The 16,252-nt window shown below is 40.7% G+C and overlaps 1 protein-coding gene across 1 annotated transcript in view; it reads left to right on the forward strand.

Annotated features, from left to right (window-relative positions):
• The window catches only part of Ndufaf5 (NADH:ubiquinone oxidoreductase complex assembly factor 5), a 32,038-nt gene extending 16,282 nt beyond the window's left edge, over positions 1-15,756 (forward strand). The window contains exons 7-12 of the mRNA XM_021192784.2: positions 314-351; positions 908-1,105; positions 4,440-4,500; positions 14,070-14,153; positions 14,490-14,572; positions 14,733-15,756. Coding sequence (XP_021048443.1) covers positions 314-351; positions 908-1,105; positions 4,440-4,500; positions 14,070-14,153; positions 14,490-14,572; positions 14,733-14,819 — 551 coding nt within the window. The 3' untranslated portion in view covers positions 14,820-15,756. The remainder of the gene's footprint in view (positions 1-313; positions 352-907; positions 1,106-4,439; positions 4,501-14,069; positions 14,154-14,489; positions 14,573-14,732) is intronic.
• The last annotated feature ends 496 nt before the right edge of the window (positions 15,757-16,252 follow it).

Below are 16,252 nucleotides of genomic sequence, written 5' to 3' on the forward strand. Positions count from 1 at the left end.
ATACGTGCATTGGGTGATAGTCCTTGTAGATACGTGCATTGGGTGATAGTCCTTGTAAATACGTGCATTGGGTGATAGTCCTTGTAAATACGTACATTGGGTGATAGTCCTTGTAAATACGTGCATTGGGTGATAGTCCTTGTAAATACGTGCATTGGGTGATAGTCCTTGAGGACTTAAGAAAAGTTGGTTGTAGAGATGCTCCTAATACGTTTTTGAAAGATTTAGTTAACTGTGTCATATTGGTATCACAAAGCATACACTATATTATTTCTCTTTCTCCTTTTATTGCCTGTGAACCTTTTCTGGGTAGGAACTTGCTTACAGTTGTATTTGCCCTTTGTACTCTCAGTAAGTGTTAGATAAATGCTTATAGATTGGTTTTTATCAGTGAGCAGAGGATGTAGACGGTGGTAGATGACACTGTGGCTTGGTGGCACTCAGAGAGAGCAGCTGGAGGGAAGCATGTGGGCCCTATGAGAACTGGTCTGAACTCATGGCTGATACCTGGACTGCATTTCTTTAGCCAAGTCCAGCCCACATTCAGAGAGTAGGAAATAAACTCCATGTGTTGGTGGTAAGTCTTGAAAATGACTTTTCAGAGGTCACAAACAGGATGGATTATAATTTTGGTGACCTATTACTCTTAACTTTTTTTAATAAGATTTTGTAAAAAGTTGTACCTTATAAAATTTGAAAACATACATCTTAATAGATACTTGTGTCACAAGGGAGTGTCCTGTCTGTGTTTGTCACTGCTATATAACATACATACATCATACAGCAGTGACTCTATTTCTTATCTGGTACTTATCTGACTGTAGTAATAAAATACTGACTTGGATACATTTATTCTTTTGATATTTCTGTCTGTAAAATTTGAATAGTTTTGTTATATTTATTGCAGATTCATTATGTCTTAAAACCAGATGGGGTGTTTGTTGGTGCAATGCTTGGAGGTGACACACTCTATGAACTCCGGTGTTCATTACAGTTAGCAGAAACAGAAAGGGAAGGCGGCTTCTCCCCACACATTTCTCCTTTCACTGCTGTCAATGACCTAGGGCATCTGCTGGGAAGAGCTGGCTTCAACACTCTGACTGTGGTGAGTATCAGGAGAAATAAGTAGTCCACAAGTAACCTACTTATTGCATTGTTTAAAAAAAAAAAAAACTTAAAAAATGTTAAAGGTATGAAACAGCATATATTAATAGTGTTCTGGAATGTTTGGGGCAATTTCCTTGAATTTTGTTTTTCTTCTTTTGAGGGATGGGGTAGGAATGACTTACTATCTTTAGTATGCATAAACACAATCTGACTGATATCAGTAATAGAAACTTTTTAGATTACAGTGTAAGTCACTCCAAAAAAATGTACCAAAGTTTATTTCTTTTGTGAAGGAGGAAGGTATCCTATGGTCTGTGTGTAGAGGTCAGAGGATAGTTTTTGGGCTTCCAGAATTAAATTCAGTACCTTCACCTGCTATGCCATCTTGCCAACCCCTCTGAGGGAAACTTTATAAAAATACTACTCTATGAGAATCTTCAAATCCAGAGTAGGTGTAATTTGGGATAAGACCACTATAGATGTGAAAGATGTACCTCTCATAGGGACATTTGTAATACTCTCCCTACCACCAGCTATCAAGTACAGCAGACGCAAATGCCAGCATTCTCCAGGTCTGGGCTTAGCTGAGGTAGAACGTGTTCTGTTTCAGACAGAGTGGGGAGTTTTATAGAGAGCATCCATATGAAGTCAGTGTAGAAGAAAAGTAGATTCTGCATAGCCTCGGGTAGAGCACTGCATATAACTTACTTTATTTTGGGGAAGTGTTTTGGAGACTCAGTCTTTTATGTCTCAGGCCGATGTGTAAGTCACTGTGACTTTGAAGTGCTGCTTCTGTCCCATCTCCAGTGAGTTTTGATTCTAGGCATGCACCCCTGGCTTTAGTGTCTGTAACTTGAATCCTTTCCCTTCCTCTGTATTACTGATGGGAATTTAAGAAAATTACTTCATTTCTCTCAGCGGTTTTTTTTTTTTTTTAAAGATTTATTTATTTATTATATGTAAGTTCACTATAGCTGTCTTTGGACACCCAGAAGAGAGCATCAAATCTCATTACAGATGGTTGTGAGCCACCATGTGGTTGGCAGGATTCAAACTCAGGACCTTCAGAAGAGCAGTCAGTGCTGCTAACCACTGAGCCATCTCTCCAGCCCTCTCTCAGCATTTCTTTAAGAAATACAAATGTGTTTCACCGTGGGTGGCCCTTGATATTAAGTGGCCAGAGCATGAGTGCCTTCACCTGCTTTTCTCTTTCCTTGTTCTACTCCTAGCACTTTCTAAGAATAGATTTCCCTAAGAGTCCTCTCCCTTGCACCTCTTTCCGATCACAGCCACTCTACAGAACTCATGACTCTCCTCGGATGAGTTGAATAGACTTACTATGATCTCCAAACCCTCGAGACACAGAAACATGTAGATTTGATTGGAAGGGACTGGAATTCATTGAAGAAAGCCTCTAGTTGCATAGCTAGGGATGATAGGCTTACAGTTAAAATAGCTATTTGTATTAACTTATTGTGAGTGCATTTCATAAAATCAACCAACCAACAATTATGTTATACCCTGTGTAATGATAGAAAGCAAGGGGTAAACTGGCAGAAAGCCTAATCTTTAAAAAAAAAAAAAAAAAAAAGGCCTCCAGAAAAGGGAAGAAAGGAGAGGCTGGGAGACTTGGTACAGGTTTGCCAAGGTAAGAGCTGAAGACAGGCCTGAGACTTCTCGCTTAAGTCTAGGTTGACTTTTAATAAACTTTTAAATTGTTTAAGCCAGTAAAATCGTGGTTTTGAAATGTTGGACATCTGAGAATTGGGAGAGCATATAAGTAATTCACAAATAATTCTGATTATAAATGTAAAACTACAGAAAAACTGAAAAAAAAAAAAAAAACCTCGTTTTCCTTTAATCCCTCAAATCTTTTTTAGAGAACAGCATTTCTCAAAATTTTAGTCTTTGGTATTCAGGGTGACTCACACCTTTAGTCACTGCACTGCACTTGGGAGGCAGAGAGAGACTGGTGGATCTTCTAGTTCTGGGCCAGCCTGGTCTCCAGAGTATTCCAGTACAGCCAAGGTTACACAGAGAAACCCTGTCTCAAAAAGAAAACCACTGTTAACATGAATATTGTGCTAGAACTTATCCTGTTAATCTATACTACTCGTTACTGTGAATTCTCTGCATTTCCATTTATTTTTTTTAATTAATTATGTTAGCATTGTATGTTTGTATGGGTCTTTATATTTATATATGTATGTACATAGTTCTGGAATTTCCATTCTTAACTTACCTAGCCTGTGTGAGGATCTTGAGTTCAATTCCCAGTCCTATTAAAAAAATAATAATCTCCCCCCCCCCATGTGCACACATGCCAACTCTTGCATTATTTCAGAAAATAGAAAGGATAATGAAATCTATGCATAGAGAAAAGTGATAGAGCAGGTTTAAAGTAGAAAGAAGGCTCCTCCTGACACTTGATACTTTATTTCTCTACTCAAGACAGGAACTTGAAGCAATACAATCATGCAGAGGCATGCATGCTTATTACCCAGCTCGCTTTTTAAGTGCTTAAAACTTTTCTCACTGTTATACAATCCAATACCCAACTTCCAGGGAATAGTATTGCCCATGGTGGGCCAGGTCTTCCCATATCAAGACAGCCCCACAGACAAACCTGATAGGACAATCCCTCATTGAGCTCTCTTCTCAGGTGATTCTCCCTTGTGTCAAGGTGATGATTAGAAATGCAGTGTCTTTTCTTCCCAGTTTAATATCTGGGGTATCCTATATCTGAGTGAAGTATGTTAAATGGGTGTTTGGAGTTGGAAGATTGAACAGGAACTTACTCTGCCCCCTCCACGCCTGACTTGGTCTTGTAATACCACAAAAGGTACACCTTTGGGGGGATGTTTTACAGAAAACAGGGAGAAGAAGCCACTCATGGTGGCAAAGACCTTTAATCTCAGCAGGGGCAGAGGTAGGCAGATTTTTGAGTTTGAGGCTAACCAGGTCTACATAGTGAATTCTACAGCAGTCTAGGCTACATAGTAAGATCCTGCCTCAACTAACAAACAAACAAAATAAAAGTAACCATTACAACATAAAACAGAATTATTTTATTTTCAAAGTAGAAACTGGTACCCATTGTTAGACTTTTAGAAGATAGCATCTGTGAAGACTATTAAGAACAAGACAGTTCTTGGGGTTGGAGATAGAGCTGGTGGTGGGCACTTGCCTATTACTGGTAAGTACTTGATAGTGAAATTTCCTACCTACCTCAAGAGTGCTCTGGGAAGTAGCTGATAGCTCTTTAGTTTAATTTTTGTTTGTTGTTTGTGATTGTCACATGAATAATATGCCTTTTGTTTAAAAAAATATAGGATACTGATGAAATTCAAGTTAACTATCCTGGAATGTTTGAATTGATGGAAGATTTAAAAGGTAAGGCATTTTAAAGAATTTGCAGACTCTATTTGAGAGGCATTTTAACCGTGTACTCTATGGCCGTGATAGGCTAATACTAGGGGTCTAGTCCTGGTGAGAAAGTACACTGTCATCTTATAGCTTATTGTGTAAAATGTAGAAGGAGGTAGACATCAGGCAGATGGCACAATGAAGAGTTAAATCAGAATTGTGGTTAGTGCTATGAAATTGAGGCTTGTTAGTACTATGTCTAACTTCATATGTCTGCTTCTGGGATAATATAGGAGGAACTTGTTTTAGGTACTTTTGTAGATATTTCAGTCATTTCCTGTAGTAACAGTTCATATCTCAGGTCTAAGTATGCATGCGTGCACACACACACACATTTAAAAAAATTACAGTCCTTAGATAGTTTAATGAGTTTAAAATTTAGGGTTTAGTCAAGAGTAGACATTGATCTGGGAGATTAAAGAAATTGTATTTGAGAACATGGTATTTGAGCCATATTCTAAAGAACAGAGATGAGATAACCAAATGAAAAGGTGAGGGAAGTGTGTTTCAGGCACACAGAGCGGCATATGCAAAAGCCTTTTTGCAAATGAAAATGGCCAGATCTGAAGAATCTGTCAGGGCATTTGTCAGAGGAAAGGAGTTGAGTGGTGGGATTGTGGCAAGTGAGGGTTACATCCAGTGCAAAACCTTACAGTCCCCAGATTATACTCGACAAACAGCTTAAGGGAAAAGTCTCTGTTGGTTTAGGGTTCAGCATGTATAGTTTGCCATGGCAGGGAAGACACTGTGACAGGAGAAAGGCAGTTGAAGATACCACAGCAGGAGGCCACAGTGACATAGCCAGGCTGTAATGCTCAAGGCTTAGCACCTTCTTCCTTCTAGCCCTCACCTCTTCCACAATCTTTCAAAATGGTGCCACCAACTAGGGACTGAGATTTCAAACTCGTGGTGGTGGTGGCAGGCTTCCATGTTAAACAATAATAGACTCTATTAACATTGTTTTCCCTTCCCTAGGTTTGATCTCCAATACCCAAAATATATTGATAGTTTGACTTCCCAAATTCATTTGGTTTTGTGAGACTACGTCCCATGGTTTGACCCAGGCTGACCTTGAATTCTGTATTACCTTACCTTGGGTTGTAGGCGTGATCTACCAACATTGATGTGTTGTAGTACATGTCTTCCTGCATATATGTTTGTTGTCAAAGGGAAGGCCCTTATCATTAGTTCGGATCCAGAGCTTTAGCTTGGCTTTGAAAGTTGTATTATCTAGTTCAATCAAGCTTGTCACCGAGCCCTTCAAAAGTCTCTGCAAATGCTCTTGTTTTCAAGGTTTATTCTTAGCATCCCTGGTACATAGCACACCTGTAAAGTGACCCTGCTGTCAATAGAAAGCTCTTGATTTATCTCTGCTCATGAGCATGCCCACCTTGAGACCACATTCTTTAGTCTGCTTCATCAGATCAGCTCCTCAAGGGTGTGGGTTTTCTTTTTCTCTTCCCCATCCTCAACCTGTGACTTATTCAATGGTCTTTGTGAAATAAGCATTTGGTGATACAGTCTTAACAAATTTTGCTCCCCTGCATGACTCTGTTGATGAGCCTCTTACTTCTGTAGTAGTTTGAGTCTCCCACATCACTGCAGCAGAGTTAGCTAGGGATTGTGAAGGCAGATAGGTCGATGGAAGAGAGGAGGATAGTCCCAGTGGACGGAGGGAGGTGTTTGTGTTTGGTAGCAAGGAGATCCTGCTCATGGGTCTGTTTGACTTGATACAGAGGAAGTAACACTATGTGGAGGTTTGTATTCTGAGACTTATGTAGAAACACTGAAATAATTATTGGAGAGAAAGGTGAATGACTAGGGGAAAGTTACAGAGTTTGAAGGGTTTGTTAAAGTCAATCAGACTTCTCTGATTGGTAACAACAGGTAGTTGCTATTTACATGACAAATACAAAAGTGAAAGATAACTCCACAAATATAATTGAAATGGTGAACTGAAAGAAAAAGGAAGCAGAGGGTAAAAGTGGGCTGGGAAGTTGGATGAGAGTTGCTGTAGCTAAGCAGTCTGAGAACAGTCAGAAGATAGTTACAACTGGAGTGCTTAATGATGCTGAAAGGGCAGGGTGGTACAGTTGGAAAATGAGATGTGTAGTGGATGACTTGAAAGTAAAGTATTATAACTCTGTCAAGGACATATCTCACATAGAGAGGCAGAGGGGAGTGAGGAAGCTCATTGGAGATGAGGTAGAGAGAGTGGAAACTGAGGGACATTAACACTAAAAACCTGTCCCCTCAGAATGAGAGGTGCACAGGAAAACCGAGCCAGGTGCCAAACCGTCAAAGGAGGGGACTGACTAGGTTGAGGTCTGCCAGCAAGCAGGAACAGGAAAAGGTTACAAGTGGAGCTGTCCTTTACAGGGCGAGTGTGTCTAACAGGTCAGACAAATAGTGACCAGGAAGACACCAGGAAGAACAACTGGGATGCAGTTTCTACCTCTCAACTTTGAAAAACGTGACTTATTTAAGAAGAAATGCCTGCCATGGAGAGAGTGCCAGCTGTTCCCCTCTGTGAAACATTGTGAACTGCTTGTTCGAACACGCACACACACTTCACTGATAGCATAGGCAGTTTCGATGGCTAGAGGAGTTAAACAGAATTGTGCTTACCTATAGGGAAGCCTTCATCTGTTTATGAAAATTTACAATATGTTTCAAAATAATGAAACATATAATTGCTTGCCTGTTCTTGTCTTTACAGATCTGTAGTTTTTACAAACATTTTTTGCACTTGCTATTTTCAGTTTCCCTCTTGATAACTGCTTTTATGTTAAGTTAGAGCTAACGAAAACACTTGAATTTGAGTAGCAGAATTAGGTGACAAACTTTTGTCTTGTGCCCTGGTGTCTTAACTGACTCTTGTTGCTTGTTGTAGTTGTCTTTTAGCAGTAAGGGTCTAGCCTGTTTCTCACAAGGCTTGTTTTATGTGTTTACCACTCTTCTGTGAATGCAGTTGCACAAAGGAAAATACACATACCTCAAAACTTATCGTGGTCCCTTTGCATCCTGAAAAATAGGATTGGTAGGCTACTGGTGTACACTCAAGATGATAAGTGTAATAAAACACAGCAACCATTTTTTGAAATGTCCCCAAGTACTAAACACACTCATAGAAACGTGGAGCCCTTTTATCCAAAAACTTATGGTAATGAAATTTCATGGTAATGAAATTATTTCTCATTTAGATGCCAACAATAATTCTTTGAGTACAGAGTTTATTTTGTACTGGTCTATAATAAATGCTATGTTCATGATTCATTTCAAGAAAGAAAATAGAAAGAGACAAGAAATTAGATCTATCAGTTGGAAAAGGTTACTGCCCACTGATTTAAAAATACAGTAATTACTCTGTAGTTCTCTGGGCTTTTTTTTCCTTTCTTTCCATGTGTGGGTTTGTTTTTCTAGGGATCAAAAACCCCTTAGCCTTGCACATACAATGCAAGTGCTTTGCCACTGGGCTACATCTCCAGCCTCTGACTTTTCAAGACAGGTTCTGGCTTTGTACCCTCAAGCTAGCCTTGATCTTGCTTTGGATTTCAGGCTGACCTCAGACTTACTGTCTGAATGCCTCTACCTCCTGAGTGCTGTACTGTATCTGTCTCAGGCTTTCTAATGTCTTGACTTACAGATGAACTCATCAAAGGCATAAGCACCTTGCCTGTAGTCATGTTAAACCTAGGATTAGTTACGTGAAACCACAGTTTTATACTATACATTAATATATATATTATATGTGTATATATGTATATATACTAATATGTAGATGCATCTTTCAAACAGTGAAATTAGCCTTTTTTATTAAGTGCCATAACCTTGGTGTTATAGCTGTTTGTATTTTTTAAAAAATATTTTTTATTATGTCTCTGAGAATTTCATAAAATGTGTTTTGACCATATTAAGTCTCCCCAAATTCTTTTAAGACTCATCCACCTTCCCTTCCACCCAGTTTTATGTCCCTGTCCTCCCCTCACCTGCCTCAAGGTTAGTTTGTTCTGCTTGGATCTGTAGCCTTCTGCTGGAGTGTGTCTAAATTCACACTCTTAGAGAATACTGACCCTTCCTCTCCCAGAAGGTAACAGTTGCTAATAGCTCCTCAGGCAGGACTGGAACATTGTGTCCAGCTCCACTCTCCATGCTGGGACTTGATTTGGCTTGGGCATTCCAGGTGATGCCGCCACACTGGTTCATATGTGCAGCTGCCCTGCTGCGTAGGAAGACACTGTCTCCTCCTTGTTATGCTGGCTGTTAACATTCTGTCTGATGATCCCTGAGTCTTAGGCACAGGGGGTTTGGTGTGCGTGTTCCATTTAGAACTGAGAATTCTGCAGTGTCTACTCTGCACCATGGCCACTTGTGGGTCTCGGTGTTGATCATCATCTACTGCAAACAGAAGCTTCTCTGGTGAGGATTGAGAAATGTCTTCATCTGAAGGTGCAGCAAGGCAGTGTGCGACACATGGTGTCTTAGTTACAGTTCTGTTGCTCTGATGTGTAGCCCATTATCATCATGATGGGATGCTTGGTGGCAGGCAGGACAGCATGGTACATGGGGCTGGGATCTTAACATCCTGATCTACTGGCAGTTGAGTAGGAAAAGGCTTAGCAAAAGGTCTACCCACATGGCATATTTCCAGCAAAGCTACACCTACTCCAACAGTTCATACCCCCTAGTCTTTCCCTGATAGTTTCACTAACTGGGGACAAAGTATTCAGATGTGGTTATGGGGGCCATTCTCTTCAAACCACTACACATGGTCTTCTGGTAGATCATTGCTTGCATTTCTAACCACCTTCTAGACCAAGTTTTAGAACCTTTCTGGGGCCCCTTCCCAATTGGTAATGGCTGTCTCCTGGGGTTTTAAATAGGTCTGACAGTTTGAGGAATGCAGTTCTAAATGCTTATCCTTTGGAGAGATCTCTTACCTCTACTGTCAGGCCTTTTACAAAAATCATGTTTTTAATGTCTTTTATCTGTAGGTGGCTTAAGAAGAATCATATAAAGATAATTTGTAAAAATGTTATTTGTCTAGATAAAAACATTAACTGATGGGTTTTATGTTTATTCACTTACTGTTTATTGAGTCTCTGCCATGTGCCAATTCCCTAGCTAGTGGTGGAAATATATAGTTTTTGATCTCAAGCTGCTATTATTCTAGATGAAAAGACTCCCAAGCTAGACAGACAAACCTCAGCTTCAAATGAGAGAAACACAAGGGCTTTGGCCTTAAATCTGCTTAGGATGTCAGGGAGTCTTTTACAGAAAAGGCTGAACCTAAGTAAGCTGAGGTGACTTTTTCAGAAGGATGAAGGATAGGGAAAGTTTGGAGAGGTGGCACCAAGAACTGTGTGTATCTAATCATGGGTGGGAAGGTATGAAAGGCTATGTATATCCTACTCTTAGGTTGAGGGAACTGTGGTAATAATATTGCGTAGGTGTATAGAATAGGCAGATGATGGGCAATGATAGAAGATCAGAAGTTTCTAGATTTCCTCAGGTGAGCCTTATAGTTTGTCTTGGGGGAATTTTCCTCAGAGATTACTCAGATTCAAGTGTAGTAGAAAGTCCATTGTTGGCCTGCTTGTAAGGCATGGCTCATAGGAGGGTAAGACAGGAACTAGCACAGTCTGTCCTAGTATATGAGGAAACTTAGGCACGGAGAAGAAAGGACCTTGTCCAAGTTGTAGTGGAGGCAAGCAGCTCTGTTCATAACCTGAAGTCTCTGCTATTTACCTAGTGGGAAAAGTCTGAGGGTGGTGGGATGTGGAGGAGTGTGGGTGTTTGCTGGCTGCTCCTGTGCCAACTGGAAGGTGGTGTCCCTCAGCTGGCTTTTGTATTTTATCTTTGTTGTGTCTGTTTTCTGATGGTTGAGGTGTATCTCATTTTAGCTGCCGTTACTATTAATTCACAGAAAAAAAAATCAAGAATGTTGAGATAATTTTACAAACAAGTTTCATATCAGCTGATGAATGCATGAGACATTTTCAAGGCTTTCACAGTGGTTTTAAGGTAAGTTCAGTTTTGTTTTTAAAGGCAATACTCAGCATTGTTTCAGTAATCCATATTAAAGTTTGTTTTTAGTAAGCGTTTGAATTTACCTTAAAAACACTGTGAGAAAGCCAGGTAGTGGTGGTAGCTCACCCCTTCATCACCAACACCTTGGAGGCAGAGGCAGAGGCAGGTGGATCTGTGAGAGTTGAAGGCCAGCCTGCTCTACAGGGCAAGTTCCGGCATAGCCAAGGCTACAGAAAGAAACTCTGGAGAAAGCAAACAAAACCAAAGCACCACATCTTCTCAGCATTTAGCCAAGATCAAATGTAAAATCACTGACATCTTTTTTTTTAATTTCCTGTTGCTTATTTTATTTATTTACATTTCAGATGTTATCTCCCTTCCTGGTTTCCCCTCTGTAAACCCCTTATCCCACCACAATCATTGAGAATCTTAAATAGTTACCAGCGAATGTCTTTCTGTTATCTCAAGCTCAGGTTGAGTCTGCCGTTATAGATGCCTTTCCTAGATGGTTGTCCTTAAAGCTTCCCCACAGTGTACTATAAGATATTCCATTTTAACGATGAAAAAACTGAGTCTAGTGAAGGTTGACTCCTGCTTCTCCTAGGTTATATAAGGCTGTGATCTGAGTGCAGGTCCTCTCTAGTACTCCACAAGGAAAGGGGGGGTTCTGTACAGTGGTGCGGTTCCTGAAGGGGGAGTAGACTCCTGTGGCTGGAGACTTACTGTTGATGCCCTGGATCAGCACTCTTGGATTTTCTACACCCAAACTGGGTCAGAGCCACAGAGGTGGCATAGTTCTAACAATCTTATAGAATATGCAAGTAACGATTGTTTGGCAGACTTTTTAGACTGTCTAGTGCATTGTGTGTTGTGTTTGTATTTACTACATGTGACATGGAATAAGCCAGGGCAGTGGGAAGTTGAGCAGAAACTGAAGTTTTATATCCATCAGTGGTAATAAGTAGACTGTTGCAATGTGAACTCAGCTTTACTTTGATGCTGTGTGATTGGTGTTCACTGGAAGAGAGAATATTTTGAAGATGGATATATAGTGGGTCTAAAATACTTTTTAAGATTTGCTAGTTTTTATTTAATGTGTATGTCTCTGTGAGCATATGTCACGCATGTGAATACCCATAGAGGGCAGTAGATCCTCTGAAACTGGAGTTACTAGAAGTTACCAGCCTCTGACATAGATGCTGCGGAATTGAACTCATGTCCTCTGGAAGAGCAGTATGCGCTCCTGACCACTGAGCTGCTGCTCCAGCCGCCAGTATTTTTTGTTTTGGTTGGTTGATGGGTTGGAGGGTTTTTTTGATTTGTTTGTTCCTGTACTTGAAACTGGGTCTCACATAGCTAAGGATGACCCCGATGGTGACCCTGAAATCACAGTGCTCCTGGCTCTCTTTCCTAAGTGCTGGGATTTTAAATGTACATTGCCACACCCAGTCATATTTGTTTTTATTAACTTAGCTTACTAGTTTGTGGCTATTAACATCTCTATGAATTGGGACCATTAAACTCAAAAAATGTAGGACACTGGGTTTATTAGTAGAATGAGTGTCATTAACTTATGGAAGCAGTGCCCTCAGAAGCCAGAAGCGGGCCAGATGCCTGGGGCTGGAGTCACAGGCTTTGGGTGCTGCCTGGTGTATTTTGGGAACCAAACTCAGGTCTTAGCAAGAGCAGTGTGTGCACTTAACTCAGGCCTCTCTCCAGCCTCCTTGTTGATTGCCTTTAATAAAACCAATGCAATAAAAACTTAAATTGTATTTATTATTACAATTTTATGTAAAAATAAAAAAATAGATTACTGTTTTTAAACTGTTGAAGAAATGATCATTTCTTGACTAGTGAAAGTAAGTAGTAGACACTTGCTCATGTAGTAAATTTTATACTAAGAATAATTAAAACATTTTAACATTTTTTTTAGTTCTTTTGTAGAATGGTTTTTTAATTTAATTTTATTTGTAATTCATTTTTTACACTCTATACTCCATTCCCCGCCCCTCCCTTCCCACTCTCCAACTGCTCCACATCTCACACCTCCTCCCCACCATACCCCATCTCCACGTGGATGCCCCCACCCTCCACCCCATCTGACTTCTAAACTCCCTGGAGCCTCCAGTCTCTTGAAGGTTATGTTCATCTTCTCTGAATGAACATAGACCTGGAGGTCCTCTACTGTACGTGTGTTGGGAGCCTCATATCAGCTGGTGTATGCTGTCTGTTTGGTGGTCCAGTGTTTGAAAGATCTTGGGGGTCCAGATTAATTAAGACTGCTGGTCCTCCTATAGGATCACCCTTCTCCTCAGTTTCTTTCATTCTTCCCTAATTCAACAGGGATCAGCTGCTTCTGTCCATTGGCTAGGTGCAAATATCTGCATCTGATTCTTTCAGCTGCTTCTTGGGTTGTAGAATGATCTTAACATAGTCTTTCCAAATAATTTAAAATGTACGTATAAAGAAAGATAGGTAACATTGATTTGATATTACATTAGTTTGTTTTTATTTCTGTAGTACTGAGAATTGAACCCAGGCCTCTGTGTGTGTGTGTGTGTGTGTGTGTGTGTGTGTGTAGGGGTGGTGGTGTATGTTTCTGTGTGCATATGAGTGTGTGTGCAGCCTCTGTATGTGTTGTATAGGTGGTTGCCAGAGGCCGTTGTCAGTATCTTCTTTTCTTGCTCCCTCTTTTATCCTTTCTGACTGAGCCTGGAGTCACTAATTTCACTAGCCTAGCTGCCCTAGGATTCCCTTGTCTCCCTGTCCAGCATAAGGATTCCAGGCAGCTGCCACCATACCTGTTTTTTTTTTTTTTTTTTATGTGAAGTTAATGGTTATATAGCAAGTGCTTTATCCATTAATACATACCCTCAGCCTCTTGACCACATGTTATGCAAACACTGTACCACTAGAAATAGTCAGTAAACAGCTTCTTACTGTCAACTTAAAGAAAAGGGTCTGAAGATTAATTTTAAAATACTAAAAAAAAATGCCTCTGTGGGAAAATGCACGTGTTTTCATCTATTGTTAGTAAAATATCAAAAAATTTGAAGGCATGGTCATATTAAATGAGTTCCACAGCCCTCATCCAAGTTTACAGTTGCAATTATATATGCTACTCAGAAGGAAGGAGGCATTGTCACAATGTCCTGTCTCAGAGAGCCAGCAAGAAGGGGTATAAGGTGTGGTTGTCTTTGAAAGACACTTGACAATGCTTGCGACCCATCTAGAGTCTAGATGGCTTTTGCTAAGCTGGCTTAATATAGACTGTGGCTGTTGTGGGAAGCATCCTGATGCTTCCCTTCTGAGAATTGACTTTCCTACTTGACTTAGTGGTGAAGAGGATTCAGACAGCTTTGCTCCGTCAGTAAGCAGCCTAGCTCTAATTTGAAAGTGGATGAGGCTGAGCATGGGCGTGCTGTTGGATAAGGTGGATCATGACTTGATACTGAGCTAGGGGGTATTTGCAGGATTCTCTCAAACTGCCAGTAGTCTATTTTTAGGTATGGGTGAGAGCAACTGTTCTTGGAACAGAAAAGCCCTGCTGCATCGAGACACAATGCTGGCAGCTGCAGCAGTTTACAGAGGTGAGCCGCCCACTCCTTCTACCTGCAATCACAGGGGGGTTGTACTGTGTGGTGTTCATTCCAAAGTGCTATTTCCTTCTTGTAAGATACTGTCAGGCTTTGTGGGAATTTTGTTTTTGTTTTCTCTCAGAATATAGATCCTATCTGTGTCTGTTTCCAAGCCTCTTTTGTTTCTATAGTGTCAGGTTCTCTGTGTTAAGTCTTGTTATGTGAGGCATTCAGATCCGGCAGCTTGCCTAGGACCCATTTCTCTTTGAAGTGGGTGTTTATTATTTAGCAGTAGATGCTGTTTCTCATCTGACTGTTTCCAGAATTTAACCAGGTTTGTCTTTTTAGAAATGTACCGGAATGAAGATGGTTCCATACCTGCCACCTTTCAGATCTACCACATGATAGGGTGGAAGTACCATGATTCTCAGGTAATGACATTAAGGCATCACTTCCCTCAGAGGGCTTGTGTTTCTGCTTGTTTTCCATTGTCGATTGACTTAGGGTATATTTTATTGTGCATATCATGATTGGGGTTACTCTGGGTTAGCCTTATCTGTATCTAATATCTTTTATTTTTACTGTTTTCAGGCAAGGCCAGCTGAAAGAGGTTCTGCAACCGTGTCATTTGGAGAGCTAGCAAAACTAAACGATGTCATGTCACATGGGAAAAAATAATAAATACTTTGTTCAATTGTTATGTTTCCCAGAATTTTCATCAGAAATAAATAGCTTTCACATTTAAATTAGTACAGTTTGAAGCAAGGTGCAACCTATTTACTAGCAACCTAATACTAACTCATGCTTAGTATTCCAAGTTCTCATTTGTTTCTATTTATGAAAAGATGCTGTTACATAGTGATTGGGCATCCTTGCAGAGTCAGCCTGAAAGCAAAGAAAATGTTTTCCTGTGGGTGGGGTGGGGACCTAGAAACACGTGCACATGTGTGAGCATGTGACTTGATGGGAAAGCTTGCTCAGGCTCTAGTTCTGCACCATTTCTTCCCTCTGTTCCTTTGTTATCGCTGTGGGATGGTCACACCCCTGAAGATGAGAAGAAGGACAAATTGCTGGGTTCTTGAGAGTTCCTGTGCAATACAATGAGAACACTTCAAAGTGCCTGCTGTAGACACTGATGTCAAAATTGTTTGTTGTACTTTTTTTGGTTTATTTTTGGAGTCAGGTCTCACTATGTAGCCTTGGTTGGCCTGGAACTACCGTGTAGACTAGGCTGGACTCTACTCGTATTGACCCAACTGATTTAGTCCTGGGATTACAGGCATGCCTGTGGCTCTCCACACCTAGTATTTGTCACACTTCTGCCTTGTCCAGATGACCAGAGGATTAAGTACAGCCTCCGCAGCTACTCTGTAGTTTTGACCTGGAGAAGAGCATCTGTCTTTACCAGGTCCATCCCTCTTTTCCTAGATTTGTTAATTTTGTTGTTTTGATTTTGTTTCTAAAGTCTTATTTTATGGACATGAGTATCTTGTCAGCGTGTTTATTTCGTGTGGTGCTTGGTGCTTACGGAGACCAGAGAGGGCATTTGGATCCCCTGGAACAATGCTAAGGATGACTGGGAGCCACTTCAGGTTTGCTGGGGGCAGTGCTCTAACAGTGAGCCATCTCTCCAGCTCCCCCTCCCCTCGTTTAAAAGCTTCCCAACTCTGTTCCTGTTTTTTTGTTGTTGTTTTTTGTTTTTAAACTTCTAGGGTCTGGGTTGTCTACACTACTTAAGAGAAGAAAACATTTTAAAGAATCAGTAAAATCTCGCGTAAACATCACTGCCCAGTGATTAACAAGCTCTTTACACTCAGGCTTTCCTTGGTTAATTTTAGACCTATTGCACTATTATCCTAAATCCAGGTTCACTGCCTTGACATCTCAGGGTCAGAAGTTTTGGAAGCAGTGAAATGCTCGCCCTGGGCTTTGCGTTGGGACATTTGATCTCTAACCACTGCTCCTGTTTGGGTGTTTGTGGAACGTAGGAGTTGAGGCCTGGCTGGAGGAAGTTGCCACTAGGGGCAAGCCTTGATGTTTTCAGTCCTGTCCTGACTCTGGTCACTTTGCTTCTTGATCTGCTCAGATAAGAGCAAGTCTACTCTGCCAAT

The sequence above is a fragment of the Mus pahari genome, chromosome 3 (genome assembly GCF_900095145.1).
Source record: "Mus pahari chromosome 3, PAHARI_EIJ_v1.1, whole genome shotgun sequence".
NCBI classification, from domain to species: domain Eukaryota; kingdom Metazoa; phylum Chordata; class Mammalia; order Rodentia; family Muridae; genus Mus; species Mus pahari.